The following is a 26307-nucleotide window of genomic DNA, read 5'->3' on the forward strand; positions in this document are numbered from 1 at the left end:
AGAGATCAACATTATTATTCATGACCCTTCCAAATAAGGTAATAACAGACCATTTCATTCTAGGGAGAAATCCTAGGGTTGTAAATGGACATGTAAAACCGTTTCTGGAGAATTTTTGCCCTTAACTAAGCCACATACCTTCTATGTAGATATCAGAGAACAATTTAAAATATTGTATCAATGCATTCTATGGCACCTTTAATAATGAACCTACAGGATAAGCATATAGGCTGATGCATTTATTTATTTATGATGAGAACAGATGAAGAGACTGTGCGTCACTTTTCATGTTCAACACCACACGTCGCAGGAACAGCGGAGGCCACTAAAAACAACAATGCCAGGGCTGGGTAAAACAAAATCGATTTTAATAGATTCTCATTTTTATAAACCAATATCGATTCTTAAATCCCAGTTGATTCTGTTTTCAGTTGATGAATCGACAGAAAGTTAATGTGACCTCTGACCGGCATCGTCTTTAAGTAAAACTAAAAGTAAACGTAAATTAAAATCATGATGATATTCATGGTGTTATTTCATTTTATAAAACCAAAATGGAATATACTGAATAAGTATTCAATATATGGCTGAGACCCATTGCATATGTTTCTGCTTTTGTGAAAACTGACAATATTGACCTCTAACACACTTTTGAGTGAGACCTCATTTAAGATCGCTTCTCTAGTAGACAGATGAGTGGACAGATAAGTAGATGAGTAGAAAGATATTCCCATAACAAACAAACGTATTGCATGTTTTAATATATACAGTACACATTTGACATTTGATGATAAAAGGATGATAATTATTTTCTTCCTAAAGGCATATCACTATCCTCATCTCACTGAAGCCCAGGATTGGTGGTACAAAGCTGTCTATTGTGTTGCAGTGGTCCACAGAGGACGGCCACAGCAGCTGCAGTGGGCACAGCGACAGACTTCACTGCTAGCCGTGGCCACTTTCACAAAAGACACAGTGAAATCCAGCCACGTAAATAAATAAACCTCTTTCATGGGGCAGATCTTCAATGATCTGAGGCATCTGCACTGAGGGATCCACAAACAGAGCACGTTTCCACACACATCCCAGCTAAGCATGATATAGGTGATATTTTCTGTTTCAATTCTATCAGCATCTATATTCATAGTGTTAGTCTAAATTAGACATTCTGCTTTCCATGGAACACAAAATAACATTCGAAGAACATCTGAGCTGCTGTTTTCCTAATAATGAAAGCATGAAAAAGTATAAGAAACCTAAAATGCATGTGCATGAAGACACGTTGCCTTTTGTATGACGTTAATGGCACCTTTGAAAATAAAGTTTTTTTAATGGCATCTGTGATTGAATGAAGAACCTTTAATATCCATGGAACCTTTTCATTTAAAGTGTGAACAAAATGGTTCTGTGGCATTGTTGCAAAAAGAGTTGCATTGTTTTCACAACCAAATGTGACACATGTTCTAATATACAGTATGTCTTGTGTATCAGATTTGAGAGAGACAGCGAAGGGCAGTATTTCCAGTGAATTACAATGAAAACCCTGCTCCTTGTGTGGCTTCTGAAGACTTGGAAAATAGCACACACATTGTATGTACTATTTTTATAACGTCATTTTTTATATAGTGCCTTTTTGTCCTTGTAGCTTGAAAGTAACCAGCAGGGGCATACCCATCATCTCAGAAGTGAGGGGGACAGAAATGTTTTTTTTTATTTTTTTTTTTTTTTTATTATTCTTATCTCTTATTTTTAATTGGCTAGGAAATCAAAAAGCCTACACTGCTGGACAAAAACCAATAATTAGTCCTATAATTTTAGTTTTTCCCTATATTTTCCTAATGACAATTGTATGATTACCTTATATACTACAAACACTTTTTTCCATTTTTATCGCAGAATAAAAAACAAATATTTTATAGTTTCTATACTGTAATAAATAATAGGCTCCAGCTGGATGCCTTTGTCTACATTAGGGATTTCCTGGGTTAAGGCTAGATGGGATACAGCTGCGGCTACTGGGCATCCGCACATTAATATTACTGTATTTGCATAATTGTAAGGGGTAGGTTTAGGGTTGGGGTAGACATTAATAAAACATAGGTATCTAATAGGTAGAAAATTTCATTTATTGTTACTTTCCAGCCGCAGCTATATCCCTTCTAGCCACAACCGATTTCTTGGCACATCATAAGTTATTACTTCTACAAGTCTGTTTTGAACTTTCTGCAGGAGAGCGCCCTCTGTCTTTGAGTATGAATAAAACATACACTGCAGGAGAGGTAATGTTCACATGATGTTCACATCGCCTCGTTTTGGATACGAATAAAACGTCATGCCAAACACAGATCGTCTCTTTGCATTTAAATATACATCTATTCACACTTGCCCAAGAAAAAGTGTGATGGATGAATTTACATTTTTTTAAAAGTGGGGGGAAAACACGTCCCCCGCATAATCTACGAACATGGTAACTAGTCACTAAACATGTTTACTGTATAGAAAAGAGCAGCTCAGAGATTCTTCAAAACATCTTTTGTGTTCAATGGCACAAGAAACTGGTTTGGAATAAGGTTGAGTAAACGATGACAGAATGTTCATCCTTTTCAAAGCAGCGGAACATTTTACTAAAGCAGTGAGTAAGACGTCACATCGGCTCTCAAAGTATTAAGAAAAGACTGTCTAATTTTAATGCAAAGAGCGTAATGGAGTCAATACCCTGTAGCGCAGCAAAAATAGAGAACGCTGAAGACTAGGTTGTCAGTTGTCTATGTGTGTTGAGAGAGGAAGCACGAGAGAGAGTGAGAGAGAACTTTTGAGCTGAGAAAAGCAGGTCATGAAAAAACAGCAGTTTTCCTCCATTCCTCTGGACGGGGTTTTAATGACTTCCAGACTGAAGGCAGCTCAGCCTCTGTTTCTCCTCTCCTCCTCTTATGGAGCGGATTCAGTCTCTGAGAACTGCCTGTACTTCAGCTCTGCTCTTACCCAACACTTCTGAAAGCCACGCCAGCTCTTTAGAGAAAGATAAATTATTTCAAAGCATGTAATTGGTTGTGACGAAGGACTACAAACATTCCTTAAGTCCTAATGCTGCCTCATGAACTGCGCCATTGTTTTCCAAGGCCAGATTTCAAGTAGCGAGTTAATTCTAATTACGTCGGTCCCCTTCCCCCGCTTGCCCCATGATAAACTGACGGCACACTATTTGCTTAACGCGTTTCTATTAGGCGGCCCTGCCAGAAAGGGTGTGAATGGAAAGATACTTCACACTCGCGTACTTCGCACCCTGAGAGTCGAAAACTCTAACCCCAACCTGAGATCAGAAGCTGTTGTTAAATTGATCTTCGCTTTCTCTCATTCAAATGAATGTAAATTTTGTGCAGTGCTAGGTGACATCTTTTTCGATAGTTATATGAGTGCTGCAGGGATGACATACTTTTGGAAGCCAAAACCTGGAAACCCGAGTTTGCAATGTCGATTCACACAAGCTCAGGATATTTTCACATTTTATTCTACAACATAAAATGCATCAGCAGTACCGCTCTGTGATGCCTTTAACGCTTTTACTTTTCTTGAAAAAGTGTCTAAATGGTACTACAGAGTCATGTCATCATGGCAAAAGAGGTAAACTCATCTACTCACTAGACGCTTTCACAGCCTCGTGTTTATAATCGAGCCCTTCAAAACTAGTCTACTCAAACTTTCAGGGAAAATTTGACCATGGATTAGCAGTACCTGCTTCTGCTGACAGTATTTAGGCCTCAAAATTCATAAAACTTGCGTTAATTTGTGAAGATTATCATGATGAACGAAACATGTAAGAATCATAAAATTTTGTTGGTCACAGAGCATATTTTCTGCAATTATCCAAAAGGCAATGGAAAAATCTATGGGGTATTTGTCAAGGGAACCAGGGTGATGCTGACTTACAAAAAAAAACAAAAAAACACACACCATCACCTCAGCGCTCCACTGCTGACTATTCTAACCAAAAAGTGCATTAACACAGGCATCGTTATTTGGGAAAAAGCATGTTTCCAAAATTGAAAGCTCTCAAATATCTAATCGGCCACCAGACAGTATTTTGTAAGCAAATAAGGGAGTGAAAGTGTTTACATGCTGTATAGCAATTGTACATCAGGATGCATTAAAGATGTATTTATAAAGCATTTATTTTATTTTATTTGGTAATGACATATTCTCCATTACGACACCAAAAATATAATCTGGTTTTGAGTGTATTATCTAATATATAAGGACTCAAAATACTATCAATTTAAATATATATGTTGTAAAAAGCAATGATATTCTTGTCAGACTGGGAAAAACAAGCTGGAGTGGGTAAGTAGATAATAGAAAGAAGTTGTCCATTAACTGAAGGCATTTTGCTGGGTTGATTATGACAGCGATATAAATTTGTTGTGTTGCACCAAATATAGGGAATAGCAAAAGCAGGTCTAATACTCACAGTGTCCTCTTGATAGCGTAAACAGATATAAACAAGGCCACATTAAGTCAATGTCATTGGAACTGATCAGACTAAACAAGAAGAGTGAAAGAACGTGCGCTTCAGGTCAAAGTCATCTGGGAAACAGAATGACCACTCAGAGAAACCAAACAGTGATAGCTCCTATCAGAAACACGTAACAGCTGCGCACAGCCTGTGGTGGGACTTAACTGCGCTCAGATTCCATTAAAATCTTCATCTCACACCACTATATTTCTATGAAAAAATAAAAACGGTAAAAATGGCTAAAAGGTCCAACTGATGCATTTTTTAATGACTTGTGTGAGACCAAAAAAAAAAACTTTTGCTTTGATTAATTAAATATTGACATAATTTGTGTAAAAAGAGTTGGTGAAAGTTTGTTAAAAAAAAAAAAGAAATCATTTAAATATAAATAGACTTTGCACATGTTTTTGTTATGGAAAACAACTAATTGCAGTTCAGGCATTTTATTTTTTTTATTTATTTTTTTTGCCTCAGCACCATGTGGGTGTTTTAGCCCAGATGCTTTTGTCTGAAAATATATGGAATATTTTTTCAGGGATTCTCATAAGACAAGTCAACAAACAATTCTCGTAACTGAAAAATGATTACATGTTGGATTAAATTAGCTCAAAATTCAATCTTTTGTCATTGTATGCAGTGACTGCATGCATCAGGAAAATGTTGCAGTGCATAGAGCAGGTTCTCAAGTGCTGTGGTGGGTTTTGTTGCTTTTTAGTGTTTTTGTGGAACAAAATAAATCTAAAGGGCCTTCCAGAGCAACATCTAAAATCTAAAAAGCAAATCCATCCATCCATTTTCCTATGGATGCTATATCGATGCTTATCTGTAGGAAGGGCAACATCCTGGATGGATAAGACACAGACATACAGACTCAAACACTCTAAAAAATGCTGGGTTATTTTTATTTTATTTTTTTACTCAGATGCTGGGTTCAGCCTGTTGGGTCATTTTATTGGGTTGTTTTTAATATTTTTCCCCAGGTGCTGGGTTATTTTTTAACCCAAATGCTGGCTTCAGCTTGTTGGGTCATTTTATTGGGTTATTTTTTATATTTTTACCCAGGTGTTGGGACATTTTAACGGGTTGACCCTGTCTCCAATGAAACAACGCAGCTGCTGAGAGCACAGGCTTTTTAAGTTCACAGGAGAGAGCGGTTCTCAGCGCCGCCACCACCGATTTGGTGCACTCTTTTCGGGAAATAAAGGTTTGTATGCATTTTATTTCATTTATAAAGTCTTTAATGTGGTGTAATTTATATTATTTTATGCAATGCAACATTAGGACAAGATGTCAGCAGCGGTCGCTTCACGCTGGAAATGCCTTTGCCTTGCATAACATAAATGGATTTTATTCGTTATAATACTGAGTGTAATTTAATTTGATGTTAAAAAATGTTCTCTAATCTCAGTACTGTTTGTTTTTGGGCAGGTTTTGGAGTCAGTCACAGCATCTCTCAGCTACGAGTGAAACGCGAGGCCGCGGTCTGAAGTTCACAGTTCCCCCGGCGAACAGCAGCCCTTCACCGGCTCAGATTTCGGCGACACACCGGCACGAGAATTAGCAGTATTTCGGTAAAAAGCGATTACAGAGAACGGTTGAATAGATTTAAATTAAAATGCTACTTTTAAATGTGCCTTTTTTATTTCTAAAATGCTTGTTAAACGAGTTTAAATGTATGTAATATTGTAAACTATGCTGTATTCACCCAAATAAATTCAATTTGTCATGTATGTTGTCCATGGGTGTTCTTGCTTAATAATAAATGCCCATCCTTTGATTATTGCTGTTGCCTCTAGTAATTCTGTGTGATTTTTAATTTTCCCATTTTAAGCCAGCAATATAATAATTTTTAAACAATAGATGACTTAAATTAAACAACCCAGCATGGTGGGTAAAAACGTTTAACCCATTCAGCCGGGTCAAAATAACCCAGCGCTGGGTTACCAAAATAACCCAAGTTGGGTTGTTTTTAACCCAGCATTTTTTAGAGTGCACACCTATTTACAGTCTCCAGTTTAGTGTCTTTGGATCATAGAGGAAACCAAAGCACCCAGACGAAACCCACACCAACACAGGAGAGCAAACTCATAAGGCCTCCAGCTGGGACTCAAACCGAGGACATTTTCTAGGAAAATCTGATGCTACAGAAAGAAATGCAGAACTGCAGTGATTACCTGTACATACTGCAACAATTATTTGCAGGCCCTGTGAGACTATGAATGTACTCAAGGTTTTAAAATGCAAATAAATCCTCAAAGCAGCTGATGGCAGAGAAACAGTGATACATACAGACATCTGGGGCCTCGTCCGATCCGTCTGGGCAGTCCTTCTCCCCGTCACACCGCCAACCCTTTGAGATACACGTCACCTGATCCCTGCAAACAAACTGCTTGGGGCTGCAGGTTTTTGGAGCTACAAAAAAGAAGAGGCAAAACAAAGAACGAGTGAGTGTCTCAACAATACATTCAGCTATTAGCACCTCAAATTATTATTTATTAAAAAAAGCATAAATGTGACATGTGTGTCCATAATTAAAAGAAATCAGACAGCCCATAAGAATGTTTGTGGTCTGGCCAGGGTTTGGCAGTTTACGAGGACGCCAAGCACTGTCAGTTTACCGCTAGTTGCTGATGTCTGTTTCAAAACAAAATAATCGCAGCTAAGCCTATCTGCCCGCCAGACTGTTTTTCCCCCAGCCTGGCCATTTCCCTTACAAGGCCGACGTCTGACTGCTATTTTGGTCCAATACGGTTCAAAATAAGCAAAAAATAAATACCATTTAAAATCTACTCTTAAATTGCCTATTATGGGTAATGAAAGGTTCATATTTTGTTTTTGGGAGTCCCCAACAACAGGTTGACATGCATACAAGGGTATTCTATAGTCTTTGGTGCTGCTTTGTGCACAGCCGTTACCGGGGAAACAGCTATTTTTCTCCAAAAGCGGCACCTAGTGGCAAGGAAGGAATTTGCATTTTCATTCAGACCAACGCCAAAAGCAATATGGTAATGTTTCATGTTGACATCAACATGAAATGGCTTGGGATTCGTTTTAAAAACGACTCGTTTCAATGATTCAGAGTTGACTCTTTCTTTTGAGAGACAATAACTTTATACACGGTGCACTTTCAGATTTAAAACTTTGCATGATGTTTTCATTCACTTAGAGCTGTGTTACACACTGCATGAAAGCTCATTTTCAAAAATCCATAAAAGGGGAATCGAATTTATCAACCATCTCTCAATTCATTCATTTAATGAATCCCAGTGTGATTTCACTGATATTAGTGAATATATCAGCTAATAAGTAAATGACGCTACAAAACTGAAGCTTGTCACTTTTCTAGTCTGTGACTAGACTGTTTTCTCTCTTTGAATATAATGTTTTTGTTTTGTTTTTTTCAGATTGAAATGAAATATGTCAAGCACCCAGTGTATTTTTGTAATAAACCGTTAAATAACGATTTAACTCAGAGTTGGCTGGTCTGGTTCAAGGTTTAGTACACTTTATTGAAGAAATGTCTGAAATGCCTAATGGAGAAAACGAATGGGAACGGTATTTCCAGAAGCCAAGCCACTGGAAAAGGAGGCAGTCTGTGTTGAGAAGTTTCCCGCTCTTCTCCTGACTGTACGCGTTTGCACTCAGATCCTCCACACATCCAGGTCAGTGTTCCCACACCAGTGCCAGTGATGCAACGAGTCTAGAGGCCGTCAAAGGACATCTTGTTCTGGTTTGGCTGCATAAGGAGCAAAAAATGTGACTGCTTTTCATTGGTCGTCTATTTGGAATCAAGTGCGAATTCATTCCAGACCACCTTCTCAAAAGCTCTCTAAAAACCTCCAGTCTGCTATCGGCACCGTACCTCCAGACATAAACAGTAAGGAAAACAGAGCTGACTATCAACTGCTACTTCCTCCACAACACTGAGTTTCTCATCTGCAGGAAAAGAGGGTGGAAGCTCGAAAGATGTTTAGTGAGATTCTTTTCTACATTATACATTGCACTGAAGTTGCAAATAAAACAAAGATAATTGGAGCACATTTGACAAGAAAATACTATTTCTGCTCTCTGCTTCAAAATTTCACTCAGAAATTGCTAGTAAATTTCACACACAATTACAAGGAACAGCAAAATTAAATGTGAATTTTGAAGTAGAAAAGCTTAAACAGTATTTTCTTGTAAAACATACTTCAGTAATCTTTATTTATTAAATCTTTGAAAAATCATTTTGACACTGGTGAATGTTTACGTCAGCGGTTCAAACGTCTGATGAATGATATTACATAAAATGTATAATATGCAACAACTTACATTCTGAAATGTTTCAAAAATGTTAGCGGCAGGAAATTAAAATGAACCCACACAGTTTTAAACACTAAAAGTTCCCAGAAGTCTGTTTCTCTTTAAGGTGACCACGCACACAGTGTTTATTTATTTTTTATACCGTATATATTTTTCTTAAACAAGCCTGACCATTGGTTATTTCAGAGCATTCCAGGGCTGCGAAGACATGAAGGGCGTCTTTATGTGGCTTTCTGACAGTGAGGAAAAAGTGCAGACATATACGCATAGTACACTACCGCAAAACTAAAGACGACCGTTGTGATCAAGACAGTAAAAACGATAATTCGGTTTTACGGTAACACTTTATTTTAGGTCTCTTAACTAGTTGCTCATTAGCATGCATATTACTAGAATATTAGCCATTTATTAGTAGTAATTAAGCACATCTTAATGCCTTATTCTACATGACCTTATTCTACATCCCTAATCCTACCCAATACCTAAACTGAACAACTACCGCACTAACTATTAATAAGCAGAAAATTAGGAATTTATTGAGGGAAAAGTAGTAGTTAATAGTGAATAAGTGTTCCCTATTCTAAAGTGTTACCGGTTTTTACTATTATTAGTCAGAGTTCTGACTCAGCTGAGAATTCTCTACTCTTTTAACGCCTTCGATGGATTTTCTGGTTCATTTTATCTAAGTGCTAACTGAGATACTTGGCTCCTCACACTGAGGCCCTAGAGAAGTGTGCATATGCAGTGCTAAAGTGAAGTGAAGTGCAGCTGTAACGGCAATGGAGTAAATGAGAGCATTTACGTGGCGTCATAAATCAGACTCTATAACCAGCAGCAGCCGTCCAACTGCTGGCCAGAGAGAGGAAGTGGTTAGGAGGTTATCTGCCACACTTCACTTAAACACATCCTCGGACAGCCTGACTCATTAATGTAGCTAAATAAACCCTTCAACAAAAAAGGTGAAAGTTGTCAACACTCTCTTTGGTTTCAGTATTACTCAGTATTAGTATGTTTTGACACAGCTCGCATAGCACTATAACACATATTCTAAAGTTGTTCATTTCAATCATTCATTTTCATTATCAAGTACAGTATTATTCAACCAAGCATGCATTGAAAAAAAAAAAAAAAACCTTAATAATAAAATGAAGACAAACAAAGACTCATTTTTTCCTCTTTAAATAATAATAAATATTATCATATTAATAATAAGTTGCTGTATGTTTTTTTTTTTTTTTTTTCTAATATAGGGATGACATGTCTGGGGCTTCAAGTCTTCAGTATTCTGAGGCTAAAGAAACAATAGCACGTTCATATGGTCGAACTCAAGCAAAGAGTAGATGAAAATATAACAGAGCTCTAACTGCCGCGCAATATAAAGACAGAATTAAGCTAAAGCGACCCCATTAACTATAATCAAAGACATTCATCATAGAAAAACACTGATTTTTTTTTTCTTAAAGATGAGCAATGATTGACTCGCCTGGAGTCTCTAAAGTAGGTGAACAGTGAATAATACTGTGAGTAATAGGCTGTAGTTTGCAGACGGTATGCGACTGTAATTACATTACAAATATAGAAAATTGGATCAGAGCAAAGGAAAAGAACAATGAAGAGAAGATAAAGAAGGGAAGAAGGGAACAAATGGGGTGTTGGAGACTTGTGGAGCACGGCACAGGAGAATGTCACACATGCTATCAATCAGGGCTGTGTGCTGTTCAGAAATGAACTGAGCATGCCTTTTAAATACAGCTTAATTCCTGATTTTAAACTGAGGTAGCAAACTAGGACGCAAAATCGCAATTCAAATGATATAAAGAATTAAAGAGCCCTGCATTTCAAAGATATTCGCTTGTGTGTTCGAGTGTAATTTTAATTAGAAAAAAGTGCAACTTTAATGCATGTTTCCAGTCTTACAGGATATGAGTCTTTATAATCTCTAATCAAAACACATATATTCTATATAAAAAAAATTATAAAAACATTAAAACTGTTGTTTTAGTTAAATTAGCGTGTTTCTTAGTTTGATTAGTTGTTTTTTGGTGTAGTGTAAATGCACATGTACACAACATTTTGATTCTGTTGCCATAACCTATAACATTTAACATTGAACCCATGTGTTACACTTTATTTTAAAGTGTCCTTGCTACAGTGTAATTATACATTTAAGTACTGAGTAATATTAATCAGCTACATGTACTCGCTATATGATTAGGGTTAGGATTAGGGTTTGGTTTAAGGTTACGTGCATGTAATTGTGCATAATTTATTGTTATTATAATAGTAAGTACACGTAACATGTGTAACAAGGACACCTTAAAATAAAGTGTTGCAAAACGTTGTTAGCCAGGTACTTACTGTGTAATTGTGTCCCAGAGAGGATACTTGTTTTTTATACTGTAGCTTAGTAAATGGTAAATATAGGTCCTCGTTGCATTTGTGCTAGATAAATATAACTCTTTGTTAGTAACATACAACTGCCACACTTCTACAGGAGACACCTTTGGTGTGAATTTCCTGCCTGATGAAGACAATGCTAAACTGGAGACAATGTACCAGAAAAGGAGGAAAACACTGAGGGGGTGTAAAGTATTGGAGTAAATGTAGCTAATTACTGTACTTGAGTATCTTTTCGGATACTTTGTAGTTGTACTGAGTATCAAAGATATTAACAACTTTTACTCTCTACTTCACTACATTTTTGAGTGAGTATCTGTACTCTTTACTCCACTACACTTGAAATGAGTGCTGCAGTCACACATTACATTTTGCATGGTACCTAGCTTTTCTGCAGCAGTTTATTTCTGCTACAGAAGATGTGATATCGCCAACTACAGGGCGCTGAAAGTACTATATCTTGTGTGTTCTGCCCTTACTCACTCAAACTTGTCAACAAGGCTACTTTACATGAATAGTTACTTAGCAAGCAGTTGTGAATCACAGGTGTTTTAAATATAAGGACATGACTGCAGGCGGCAATGAGGCTGAAACCAGCACATCCAGTGCAAGAAGACTTTGACTTTTTCATTTTGTTTTTTTATTTTTTTTAACTTTATTGATTTTTTTTTTTTTTTGCAATTTTGAGGTGTTCAGTTTTATTTTGGTTTTAGAAAATAAATGTGATTGCTCTCCTCATAAATCAGCTCTTTCTTGTTTTTGTTACATGTTCTCTATGCCTTGTCTTGGACTTTTATGTCACTTCCTGTCTCCCGTGGTGTTTGTAGTCAGTTTGTACCCTATATTGTTACGCTTGTTAGTAATATATACATATTAGTGCTGTCAAACGATTAATTAAAGTTTTTGCTTGCATAATATATGTGTGTGTACTGTGTATTTTTATTATGTATATACAGTGGGGCAAAAAAGTATTTAGTCAGCCACCAATTGTGCAAGTTCTCCCACTTAAAAAGATGAGAGAGGCTTGTGATTTTCATCATAGGTATACCTCAACTATGAGAGACAAAATGAGAAAAAAAAAAAATCCAGAAAATCACATTGTAGGATTTTAAAAGAATTTATTTGCAAATTATGTTGGAAAATAAGTATTTGGTCAATAACAAAATTTCATTTCAATAATTTGTTATATACCCTTTGTTGGCAATGACAGAGGTCAAACGTTTTCTGTAAGTCTTCACAAGGTTTTCACACACTGTTGCTGGTATTTTGGCCCATTCCTCCATGCAGATCTCCTCTAGAGCAGTAATGTTTTGGGGCTATCGCTGGGCAACACGGACTCCAAAGCTTTTCGATGGGGTTGAGATCTGGAGACTGGCTAGGCCACTCCAGGACCTTGAAATGCTTCTTACGAAGCCACTCCTTCGCTGTTCGGGCGGTGTGTTTGGGATCATTGTCATGCTGAAAGACCCAGCCATGTTTCATCTTCAATGCCCTTGCTGATGGAAGGAGGTTTTCACTCAAAATCTCACGATACATGGCCCCATTCATTCTGTCGTTTACACGGATCAGTCGTCCTGGTCCCTTTGCAGAAAAACAGCCCCAAAGCATGATGTTTCCACCCCCATGCTTCACAGTAGGTATGGTGTTCTTTGGATGCAACTCAGCATTCTTTCTCCTCCAAACACGACAAGTTGAGTTTTTACCAAAAAGTTCTATTTTGGTTTCATCTGATTCTCCCAATCCTCTTCTGGATCATCCAAATGCTCTCTAGCAAACTTCAGACGGGCCGGACATGTACTGGCTTAAGCAGGGGACACGCCTGGCACTGCAGGATTTGAGTCCCTGGCGGCGCAGTGTGTTACTGATGGTAGCCTTTGCTACTTTGGTCCCAGCTCTCTGCAGGTCATTCACTAGGTCCCCGTGTGGTTCTGGGATTTTGCCCACAGTTCTTGTGATCATTTTGACCCCACGGGGTGAGATCTTGCGTGGAGCCCCAGATCGAGGGAGATTATCAGTGGTCTTGTATGTCTTCCATTTTCTAATAATTGCTCCCACAGTTGATTTCTTCACACCAAGCTGCTTACCTATTGCAGATTCAGTCTTCCCAGCCTGGTGTAGGTCTACAATTTTGTTTCTGGTGTCCTTTGACAGCTCTTTGGTCTTGGCCATGGTGGAGTTTGGAGTTGGACTGTTTGAGGTTGTGGACAGGTGTCTTTTATACTGATAACAAGTTCAAACAGATGCCATTAATACAGGTAACGAGTGGAGGACAGAGGAGCCTCTTAAAGAAGAAGTTACAGGTCTGTGAGAGCCAGAAATCTTGCTTGTTTGTAGGTGACCAAATACTTATTTTACCGAGGAATTTACCAATTAATTCTTTAAAAATCCTACAATGTGATTTTCTGGATTTTTTTTTTTCTCATTTTGTCTCTCATAGTTGAGGTATACCTATGATGAAAATTACAGGCCTCTCTCATCTTTTTAAGTGGAAGAACTTGCACAATTGGTGGCTGACTAAATACTTTTTTGCCCCACTGTATAAATACACACACATGCATGTATATATTTTGAAAATATTTACATGTATTTACATGCCTATATTTATATTCATATAATTTATATTATAAATAAATATAAATAAAAATTCTGAAACATATACATGCAAAACACACTCATAAATGTAAAAATAAAAGCAAAAACTTTTATTTTGGATGCGATTAATCGTTTGACAGCACTAATATATATATAGCCCTAGTGTTTCTTTAGTTCTGTTTGCCCGTCATGTTCTTTGTTGCCTTATTAAGGTTTTGGCTTATTGTTTGTTCTAGTTTTTCCATGAAATACCTGCACATAGATCCATGCCTCTGCCTGCTTTCTCCAGCTTCTCCACAACGTTACAGTTTTTGACTGGCATGTCTCTTTGACTAGTGCATCTTTGAGCCTATATTTAGTATAAGTAAAATACTTAAGTACTTCAGATATTCCAAGACTCTTACTCAAGTTGTTTTGGAATTGGTGACTTGTAATTTGTAGTGGAGTAATTTTCACTGTAAGGTATCTGTACTTTTACTCAAGTATGGTTTTCAGGTACTCTTTACACCTCTGGCAAAGGAAAGCAATAACTCAACAGAATTACAGGTATGTGCACACATGTCAGATCCACAGGAGAGTACTGGCAACTTTGTGGCAAAATTAAACTGAAAAATAAGCAATAATATCTTTCTGCAGCCTGAGTAGGTACGGGAAGCAAACAGTCCCACAGACGGTCATGCCAGAAGGTGCAAATATACTTCTGTTGAAGAAAAATCCCCATTGATCCAGAACAGTAGGGGTGGGCGGTGTGACCAAAATCCTTTGACAAGATATGAGTCATTTGAGTCATTAAAGGTAACAAAACTGTTATTTTTGCTGGAAATTATGACAAAGGAAAATCTGTTGTGGCTGCACATCGGTATGCTATATTAAAATGATGGGCTTGTAAAGTTTATTCGATTTATTACATTTCTGTAGAATATGGCATTAGAATTTTTAAAACTACCACAGAACATAACCTTCAGCTCAAACGGTATGATTTCATCGTTTCCTGTCAGCGATCAGACCACTTTGGACAACTCGATCAGTATTTGCCTGTACTCCCTGTAGTGCGACAGAACAGTCATGATATATTCACAATGATTTTGCTGCCAATATAAAATGTAGTAAGATCTAATGTGCTTTTTATTAGGCTGTTACGTTTCACAGAGACCATTAGATCAGATCCCTATAGATCAGTATGAAACCGTGTTGTTTTATCTGGCTTTCTCTTTAATCGTAGTCCATCTGAATGAATCAATTCTATCCTCAGCATGTTCACAGAACATGACATTTTATGTTTAAAATGTTCTAGTAAGTTCCTCTGATAGAAAAAAAAGATAGAGCCAATTAAGAGCAAATACATAAATATGGATATATGCTGTACTTCATGAAAGGGCTGAAAAAATATTGAATGTTTTATTTTATTGGTGGCAAGCTAAGCATTTACTTGTATTTTTTTTCTGACATTATAACAATTTACACTGACTATTAATATATTTTTGATGAAAATTTTCTCAAGTAAATGAGGCAACACATTAAACATCAAATACACACTGTAGTGAGCCAAACGTTTTCAACATACAGGTTTTATCATGAGGTTTTATCTAGTTTGATAAAATGACTGACTAACTGACCTTGACTGGGCAAAGATGTATACAGTCTTTTAACTTCATTGTCATGACTACCGTATGTGCTTTAACATTTTGAATGGCACGAGCAAGGTCACCAGAAAGTTAAAAGATTGCAATGCGATCCATGTATATGGTATTCATACCCTTCAAATTACATTGGTAAGACATAATTGAAAAATTAGCCACCAAGAAAATTTGCCAAGAGTATTTAGATCCTCCTTTTACAACTTAAATATATATATATATACAATATATGTGCAAAAATACATCTTCACATTTCTGCTTTTAAACCTTCTAAAATGCTGCTAGATAGATCAAAATCATTTTGGGTGGACTAATTCATACCATAAACGCTCTTGATGGAGCTTGAATTTTATTGAACACCTGGAATACAGTATTATAACACTATCTGCTGTTACATGTACTAATAAGAGCTCTAACTTTTAGTAGTCTATAAGTCACTATGACACAGGGAATGGAAGATAAAAATGATTTCAGTCAAAAATTGTTTCCGATTGTTTTGCTGCGGAGATCTCATGAAAACAGATAAGGAATATCCAGAGCCAATGATTATGTCAGAATCTTTAAGGAGAATTGGTTGTCATAAGATGTTTGTACAAAATATGCCAGAACTCAGAAAGAGCCAGGTGAAAGCAGCTCTCCAGTCATAGGCCTTGCCCCAGTGAGGCATTATGAACCAGTTATATTAATGCTGAATTCTTGAGCAGATCTAAATCGCCCAAAATAACAGCACTATGTGCTACAGTATGTGAGAACTGTTTGCCACTGTTCAGAATTAGTGAAAAATACAGGGAATAGTGCAAGACAAGCCTAGAGAAAGTTCATTTGTCAGTAGGACAATAATCCCAAAAATAAGTTCACATTAAAAGTGAAATAGGAATGTCTAGCATAGACTCACTCAAAGCCAAAGCCAAGAAGAATGGGCCAAAATCACAAGTGAACAATGATTACTCCAATGATGTTTTCAGATTTTCAAGAACTCTGGCCACATGCTTACAGAATATCCGAAATGAATGTACAATCGAGGAGATCTATAATACATGTTCCATCTACTACTGTATCGGTTTACTTTCTCATTCATCTCAATAGCACTTGCATGACTGATACAGGACCCACCAGAAGGACACAGTTTGAAATCATGGTGGCTCTGTTTTGCTGAAAGTCACCTGAAGCTAAGTGTGGCTAATCACTCTGTAGATGTTGGATTTTAGATGTTGGAGCAATGCTTCATTTTTGGGTATCAATACCCTTCAGTTGTGTCTGATAGAATCATTTGGCAATATGTCTATTTGCTGTTTCATAGTTAGCATAACCTGGCAACAACACATACAGTCAATGTTCATCTCTATGTGAAACTGCACCCGTCGCAAAACATGAAGACACATTGTGAATGTAGCTATAACATTATATAATCAGACATTGAGTCTGAACTCCTTGAGGCATCCTTGATAAACATCTGATTGTAAATATTCCACTAAAAAAAGGTAAAAGTTTCAAGGTAAAGTCGTGACAGATTTCTTAGGTAATTGGTTTGTATTGTATTGGTTTGTCAGTGAAGGTCTATCAGATGTGGGTCCTGACTCACATATATAATTTACTATTTGTGAATAGGAAACTGCGTTCATAACGGGTCAGGGTTTCAGTTTTAGTCCTGTTTCGTATTTTTCTGTTCTTTCGCACCATTATGACGTATAGTGGTAACAAAACTTGAAATTCACTGTGCAGTCTGAAGCCTTAGTTACATTAAGAGCAGTGAGCTATAGACCTACAGGCTGTCTCAAAAACCCATTATAACCTCCTGTTCAGACACCAGTCTAGCCTAGGCAAGTATTCACTGGTATTCACTTTAAACCTCAAAATTTTAGGTTTCTGCACTCAAATAATAAATCAAACACAAAGTCAAATTAAAAATGCAACTGATTCAAGCACTGATCTTCAGGCAGAGACAGGGTCGTGGCATTCTGGGTAATGCAATAGCTGTATAATTACAATGGATATTCAAAACTCATTTACATCACAATTTGATTTCAGACATTCAGAATATTTCAAACATACAAGTTATCAACTTCAAAGGTTCAATTAAGTGGAAAATGAGTGCATTTCAAATCCATCATCACAATCGACAGGGAAAGAACAACCAGCAGCTGTAAAGTGGATGTTACCAAAGCAACTACTGTGTGTTTGCTCTTTCCAATCAGTGGTAATTTGAGGAATCAATACCCCCTACCACGACCTTACAGAAGTGTTGTGTCTTGTCTCGAGATAGGAAATGGCTTTTCCTCTAAGCACACTCCACTCTTTCACCCCATTTTCAAAGGAAGACATTTATTCTGTCCCTGCCTCGGCCTTATCTGCTCCAGCAAACCCAAATCTCAAACAGCTCAACGTTTATGGGACGCAACGACAGTCTCTCTGCATGAACGTTCCCTCAGCTCTTGCTTCAGTGTTTTCCTCCATCTCTGCCTGCTGGCGGCCGAGCGAGCGTCTGAGTAATGTGACAGCTATGGCCCTGTGAGCTCAATGTTTCCAGCCCTGTGAGCTCCAAGAACAGCTCTGTTGTCATGAACACTGGTAAAACAGTCTTCACCCTCACTAACACGTTAAAGATGGCAAACGCTGTCTATGGGCTGAGATGGTCATCACAGAACTTCTGAAGTGTAGCGTGCTGCTTTGTTTTCCTAAGGAGTAACGCTGCTGAAAAATATCTTAAACCAGTTTAAACAGGTTTGCCCGTCTTACTCAGTCTCTCATCTTAATCAGGCTTGTCTGCTGGCTAGGTTTAGAGAGATTTGGGGCATTTTTTAGCTGGTCAAACAGGGAGAAAAACTACCTGGACAGCTTAACATCGGCTTAGCCAAACCAGCATAAACCAAACGAGACAGGCAAACCAGCTTAGGCTTAGGCAGTTTTCAGCAGGATAATTCACTCAAAATATGACCCTCATGTCAGTCCAACTTTGCATTGCTTGTTTTCTTCAGAGGAACATAAAGGAAGATATTTTAAAGAATGTCTGTGCAGTAGTTCTCAAATCTCTAGTAATTGGGTGGAGCAATTTTGGTGAGAGACAAGAACTGTTTGGTGTCACTGTCATCAAACCTATAGCACACTGTGTTTGCATGCAAAGACACATTGGAAAGCAACGTTTGGAAGAGAATAAACAACTTCAGTCTTAAAGCTGTCGTATGCCTTCAGAGGATTTGGTAGATAATTCATTAGGACTATTTAAAATTTTTGACCAAACATTTCCATGACTTTTACAAACATTTATATTTTTGGTGATCTTTTTTGTGATCGTGAGCTTCTTTTAGAGGTTGTACTCACAAATAGCTATTGCTGAAATATGCTAGAAATATTTCAAATGCAATATATCAGATGAAATATTTGGGGAGGGGTTGGGGGTGGATGCAAAAATAATCCAAAAATCTTTTTTTTTATTCAACCCAGGCTCATTGGAAAAACAATGCAAATTGATATTATGTTTATTATTGCATGTTTCTACACATTTTCAAAGTGAAATGATCAGTGAGTGGCATGAAAAGTAAGTTTAGTTTTATTTGTACATATCCAGCAGTTTGGAAATTAAGTGTCTAGTGTCTTAACTAATAGTCTTAACAAAAGCAAATGTGAGAATATGTCTGCTGAAGCAACCATGCCATTTTATCCAGCTTCTACAAGTGTTTAAGCTGTTTTATCATGACTTGTGTTTCATGGGACTCATCTCAGAGCTCTCTGTATCGCAAGTGCAATGCTGTACCAAGTGAACTACCAAAAAAGAATGTTACATCAGAAAACAAACATCAAAATTGGTTCAGAAATCAAGCACTATGATAAAAGTGTTTTGAGGTCATAACAGAATTGTGCAAGAAACCGTGCAAAACAAGTCTTTATTAACTAATAGTTTCTGCCTGTCATCATAATTTGTGTGAAAAGGAATAAAAGTTGTTGGCTTATTGCCGAAACTAGTTTTGAATTCAGATAATTCATGTATTGGTGCGTTTTGGAGTTTTGCAAAAATGTAAGCAGAGGCACGTTTTTCCATTGAGCCTATGATGTTTAGATTTCATGACAGGGAACCCATAAAAGTAACTTTTTTATATACTTTTATAGTGTATGTGTGTGTGTGTGTGTGTGTGTGTGTGTGTGTGTGTGTTTTAGAGCTTAACAGTCCCTGGTCATTACTGCTGTTATTGTATGGAAAAGAGCAGTGTGAACATTCTTCAAAATTTCTCCTTTTTACTTTCTACAGAAGAAAGACAGTCATACAAATTGATTTAGTAATGACAGATTTTCCATTTTTGGTTTAGCTTTAAACCTACAGAACAAATATGCCCTAATCACACACCAAACCTAATTATCTAGTTAAGATCATTAAAGCACATCATGCAACATTACCCACACAGCCAAGGGGGAGAATGGATAAAAGAGGGGGAAGAGCAGCTCAGTCTTTCTCCTGTCATCTTACTTCAGTTCAAGGGTCTTACATGCACCCTTCCCCAATCCATGCTACTTCATTGCTTCCTACAGTATATTTCACATTTCTGGGATTGCAAGTTTCTCCATCAAACATCTTGTTCAAAACAATTGCATCGAGCCTAAGGGTGCGATTAATGTGTAAAGGGTGTTTGAGAGAATATCCACCCTCTTTTCCACCCTCTCCACATGCATATTTCCAAACAAATGACCTTTCCCTATCCAGATGTGTTTCACAGTTGAGTGAAGGAGACTGAGGTTGGGGGTGGGGAACACACTCGTCTGTCTCAGCATTGTTTATTTCTTCCTTTCTCTGTCTTTCCTGGGCTAAGCAGAACGTGTACATTATAATATCTCTTCAGCTATTATTAAGAGTTTCCTATCAGCTCAAACTCTTGAAATGTCAACCCCTTAGGGGGTAGGTTACCTGTCAAGAAATATAAAGGCATTGGCTGCAAACAAAACTGGCTGAACGGACTCAAGTGGAAGTTTGTTCAACCCAAGCACAACAGTAAAAAATAAAATCAAATAAAATCTTTATCCTCTCAGCTGGTCTGCTTCTCACACAAAGCAATCATATGGCTTCCGAAGACTTGGAATATAGCGCATAGGTTTGCAGGAGCATCTCCTTTTGTGTTTTATGAGAGAAGAAACGCCATAGGACTAGATCTATAGAACGCTGAGTAAATGATCAATTTAGTCTCTTCTCAGTTTCAACCAAACCATCCACTATAAAGTCACATTGGTCAGGATGAGCAGTTCTGGTGGACTAATGTCACTTTTTCTGGAGAACGTATATGGCTGCATGGCCTATATAATGGCAAAACACACATTAGCACAATTCAACGAGAGCAATTGTCCTGCACAATAAATTGCTAAAATGACAGATGAAGTGCAATTTCTGCATCACTAACATCACCGAATGTAACTGCAAAAATAATAACTATTTTCTAAGGCTTTCCAAACACAGGGTTGAGCCAATGTTGGCGTTGAGCTGCTCAGGATGTTTAGACGGCGTTACAGAGTCACAGCGCTTGCACTTTTCCGAGAACAAATGGCTTTCTTACACTTGCATGTTAAGTTGGGATACGACAAAGTATTTTAACATTACATACTCCAGCTTCACCCAAGTGAAACAAATTTTACACCATGTTAATTTAAAAGTCATAACAAATGTTTAATATGTTTTATCTTACTATCTACAGATGACAGATTTTGGACCACGGCCAGGTGAGTGACATCCGTTCATCTTAAAATATTAGTCTGTCACTACCCACTATTACTTAAACTATAGATTTGCCTGTCATGTCAGGTTATGCTTTAAACTGGATGATTATTTTGAAATATTTATATATATATTTTTAAATTGCTTGATTTAGAGGTTGGTTTAAGAGGGAGATGAAAGTGTGCGTCACCTCAAAGGACCCCAGAGACAACAGCAACCTTCTGTGTACTTCTCTGATAGGGGCCCCTTAATTAACACCATTGATGAGCTAAGCCAGCCACTGAACTGAACATGAAGTCTTTCAGCTCAGTGAGAATGCATATTTTATACAGCGGTAAAAGCCACTGTGAGAAAATTCTGTGTTATTGTCAGATTCAATACTTTGAAGTCTGTTAGAAACATGGAGACATTTTGCATTACATAACTTGCTCACCATTGGATTCTCTGTAGTGTTTTAAACAAAATAATAAATAAATCCATCGTTATGGTCTTTTAAATTTAAACTGTTGCTATGGTGGTGTCCTCCATTGAAAAAGTCCATCCCCTGCTGTCCTTTCGCATCAAAATTCAGCCACATATTTGTTTAGAGCTGCTCTGGACTGTTTTTGGACTTCTTGATCTGTGCATATTTCTCTCCTGATTCAGACAAGACAACTTATTCACTGAAAAAAACTATATTATGAATAGAGGACTAGCCTTAAATAAGCAAACTTAATGACGGATTTGTTTCTTACCAACACACGCAATTTGTCTTCTCAAGATGTTAACTGATGGACTGGAGTGGTGTGGATTATTGTGATGTTTTTATCAGCTGTGTGGACTCTCATTCTGACGGCACCCATTCACTGCAGAGCATCCACTGCTGAGCAAATGATGCAATGCTACTGTATATTTCTACAATCTGATGAAGAAACCAACTCATCTACATCTTAGATGGTCTGTGGGTGAGTGCATTTTTAGCAAATTTTCATTTTTGGGTGAACTATACCTTTAAGAAAATGTTTTAGGTTCTCTCAAACTAATACACATTTTTTTTTTCGTAATAGCAAAACAATGTAAAAAATCTGATAAATATGTATGTAGGTTAGTATGTATGCGAAGAAACGAAGAAAAAGTGTTACTTTTGTAAGTTTTGAAGAAGCGTGAAGTATTTCATCCATAGCAAGAATAGTCTGTAGTAATTATCAGGAGCTTTATATAGAAGCAAAGAAGTCTGTGCTTTGTCCTCATCTGCAGAGCTAAGTAAACAAGTATGTAGTTGTTTCCAGAGTTAGGATTTGCTTGCATACAAACAAGTTCAAACGCACATTCATCATCAATTTGTTGACTTCAGAACAGCATTTCCAGCACTAAAAGCAGATTGAACAAATTGTCAAGATGACAGTGTGTTTCAATTCTAGATGATTCCTAATATATCCATATCACAGATCTTGCATCTTGAAGCTCATTTGTCTGCTCAAAGCACTTCAACTTCTGAGCTTCGGTACAGACCGTGCATGTAAGAAGAATGCGCAACAGACAGACAGCAAAGCTTTCAAAGAGATGTGAAGGCTGAAAGAAGCAGCAATCCATAATTCATTTCAGTCCAAAGATCACCATTCCTTCCTTTCCTGTACAAATGCACAGGTCATTGATGGAGACGGCCTGTTGGACTGCAGATGTAGGCAGCTACTCATGAGAGAGTTCTGATTCAACAAAACACCTCTAAACAAACAATCTCCTTCATTAAAGGAGGACTAGACCTCATCAAAATGACTAGCTGGACATATGGACATGCCTCTTCTGCAAAACGCACAAAAATCCAATAGTCCTAGGCTCACAACTTTATGTTTATTTATATTTTTTGCATCTCCAAATGGTCAGTAACGGGCATTTTGTCTGGTGCAAGATCAGTGCACATGATGTGAAAACTGATGTGAAAAAGTTGAATGTGTCACGTTGTATTCTGGGCATGTGCGCTGTGATGGTTCATCCACAGATTATCAATGTATCTGCACTCCTGAGCTGGTTGTGTGATGCATGCGCTGGCTACTTCGACCTAAACCGTTATCTAATGCATTATGAGACCTGCCATCTACCTTTTTTCTTACTGGTGACATTCGGTTCGGATCGCGAAAGAAACTCTGATTTAACGCAGTTTGGGTCTCAAAGGATGCGCCGTATGTCTAAATGCACGGCAACAGTTGCTGAATTGTGGGTGTTGTATGATGATAACGTACGTATGCCAAATACACTCACCATCTATTGCCCTTGCTGGAAGAACCACCTCCAAACTGTGCAAAAAAACCAAAAAGAACAATCCGACAAGCAGCCTGCCAGCTATGAAGCGCAACATTATATTTCAACAGAGAAAAAAAAGGGCCAGGAACAAAAGAGCCAAATAAAACGCAAAAGCAAGGTCCGATGATCCAGTAAAGCTGCAGTCTGATCACGGCTGATGCGCCTCTCCAAATGCGCACACTGGCGCAAAAGGCTTCTTCTGGCACGCGCGATTCACGTATTCCTTGAATGCATGGCACAACCTATGGATGATATATGTCTGATACACGGCATCACCATGGAGACAGTGCGCTCAAACCATTCCTTTGTTGAGGATGACAGCCAGCGCTCCGCTCTGTGCCAATGACACCTATGAATGTGAGCCGATTCTCTCTGTTGCTGCTGGTAACACAGATTGGGCGAAATGTGTGGTCCAATCCTGAACTAGTGATGTTCGGACTCGTGATCCGGTTCACTTTTGCATCAACCGGTTCGCGATTCGGACATAGCTCTGGTTAGATCGTTTCTTGTGTGATTTGATACTGCATGGAAAGATAAAATCTTTCAATATCATGTTATAGGCTGTTCACATTATATTTTAAAAAATCAAAATAAAATAACATCTCTCCGTTTCGGGTTTTTTATTATTATTTTTATTATTATTATTATTATTATTATTACATTTTAATAGGACTGATTGTAGCTCTTATAATAAATTAATAGTAATAAAATTTACTGCACCACTCATTTAGTCAGGTCTTCCACAAAACGAGGCAATAACTAATAAGTGTCATGCTTGTATTTAATAAACAGATATATTTATCAGCATGTTTGAAGCATGGAAATGTCACTTGTGGACTTAAAAGAACCGATGAACTGATCAAATGAAACGAACTGTTCGAAAGAACCGATTCGCGAGAATGAATCAGACTTCCCAACATGAGCTCTACTGGCCGCTGTGTGACGTCAGGAGAAGAGCTCCATCCCCTTGTTAATCGATGGATAAGCGCGGAGCTTCGTAATAGGCTCGTGTGGTGTCGACAAAAGTTCTCATCCAATCAACGACGCATGCGTTGAGTCGACGCCGAGAAACACGACACCTCTTATGCATCATAAAGATGAGAGATTTATTATTGCGAAACTGACTACTTGGAGAGTTTTTAACGACGCCATTGAAGCTTTCGTCTAATTTACAAACACAAACACCAAATACTGAAAAGACTTATTTTGAGCAAAGGAATCAATATTTGTGGCCTGCTTGAACTTTTATGGAATTTTGAATTTAATGAAGCTACACTTTAACGATGGATCTTCTCGTTGTTTATTGTTAATGATGATGATAAGGACACAGTGTAAAATACAACTGTATTCCTACATGTCAGGGGAAGAATGTTTTCACAGCTGTAGCTATATTCTGTTCTCTAATTCTAAACATAACCCTAACCACAACACTCACAGAAAACTTTCTCCTTTTTACATAAAAAAACAAGTTAAATAAGTTAAACAAAACAGACTCTACAGCATCCTCTTTAGTATAGTTTAATTTCCACGTATGTTCTGATCACTGTGAGAGTGATCTAGTAATCAAGAATAATATATCAATAAAATAACATATAAACAACCTTTTTTTTTTTTAGTATGAAATCTAAATGTGAGACATATTTGAGCTGTTTATTGTTTCTCCCAGGCTATAACGGAAAAATACATCTAAACCAAAACCAAGCATAGCCTACAGTAAGACACAAATAAACACCGGGATAAACATGTGCATGGATTGAGAAACAGCCTTTATTTTGCTCAGGGCTCAAAAACAAAAAATAAAAAAATAAATACTTTGAATGACTTCCAAACAAAAAAAGGAAACACTTAGCTGGCAACATTTGGGACAATTATTCCTTTTCTCCATAAGGGCAGAACTGCTTACCATGCACTCGGAGCTCAGCTCGAATCCTGTTGTGTAACTAAATGAGTTTATCCCAGAATCTCACTGTGACCAACAGCAGTAAATAACAACTTTAAATCTGCCACACCAACAAACAGTAAAAACACAATACTGAATGACTGCAACAGGGGAAAAAATAAAATAATAATAATATCATATATATATATATATATATATATATATATATGGCACAATGCACTGTGTTAATATGAAGGATTTTTTTTTTTTTTTATAGGGTAAAAGGAAATTTAACCTTTCCTGTTTTGCTACTTTTTTTCTTACATAATGCAAAGGTGCTTAAGACTGGCCTAATTGAGGGCATTTAGAATCCAAAAACACTTCTGCATAAAAAACAGATTAATATATTTAACCTTTATTATGTTTTAGTTTCAGCAAGCAGATGGATATTTTCATATTTAGGGCATAACATTAAATATGCCAAGGAAAATTGCATGTAAATAACATTCTTTGAATCTTTGCCTGTGCTTGGAAGTATAAGTCTGGGTGTCAACTAATACTTTGTAGCCTTGAAATGCCTTAATATGGCATTTTATGTTCGTTTCCCCCACAGTGCATCAAATGAACATTATTAATAAGCAGTCACACAGGAAAATTATGTGCTGTGAATTCCAACAAACGTGAAAGCTATGAAATGTTTTCAGTGGTTTATTTGAGTGAAATACTCTAGAGAAGAATGTTGCATATAGTTTTAGTGGGCTTTCACAGCAAAATCTCATCAATTATGGATTTTCAAATATGTTATGTGATAAGACCAGTACGGTGCAATAATGTGGCAATGTCAGTTTATTATAATAGAGTGAAAAGGTTGCAATGGAAAGAAATGAAACTTCCAAAAACGTGATTTCAAATATTAACATATAGCATTATACATTTACATTTTTTTAAACGTTCAAATTATGAAAAATAGAAAAATAAATGAGAGCAAATTAATTGTTTGCTGTTATTGTCTGCTGTT

At 37.2% G+C, this 26307-nt stretch overlaps 1 protein-coding gene across 9 annotated transcripts in view; it reads right to left on the bottom strand.

Moving 5' to 3' along the window:
• Positions 1-23785, bottom strand: part of lrp1aa (low density lipoprotein receptor-related protein 1Aa) — a 181307-nt gene extending 157522 nt beyond the window's left edge. For all 9 annotated transcript variants that reach the window (XM_058790831.1, XM_058790826.1, XM_058790825.1 and 6 more), the window contains exons 1-2: positions 23369-23785; positions 6800-6922 (exon numbers count right to left, since the gene is read on the bottom strand). In XM_058790831.1, coding sequence (XP_058646814.1) covers positions 6800-6922; positions 23369-23465 — 220 coding nt within the window. In that variant the 5' untranslated portion in view covers positions 23466-23785. The remainder of the gene's footprint in view (positions 1-6799; positions 6923-23368) is intronic.
• Between the last annotated feature and the right edge of the window lie 2522 nt (positions 23786-26307).

Source organism: Onychostoma macrolepis, chromosome 11, assembly GCF_012432095.1.
Source record: "Onychostoma macrolepis isolate SWU-2019 chromosome 11, ASM1243209v1, whole genome shotgun sequence".
In the NCBI taxonomy this organism is placed as follows: Eukaryota; Metazoa; Chordata; class Actinopteri; order Cypriniformes; family Cyprinidae; genus Onychostoma; species Onychostoma macrolepis.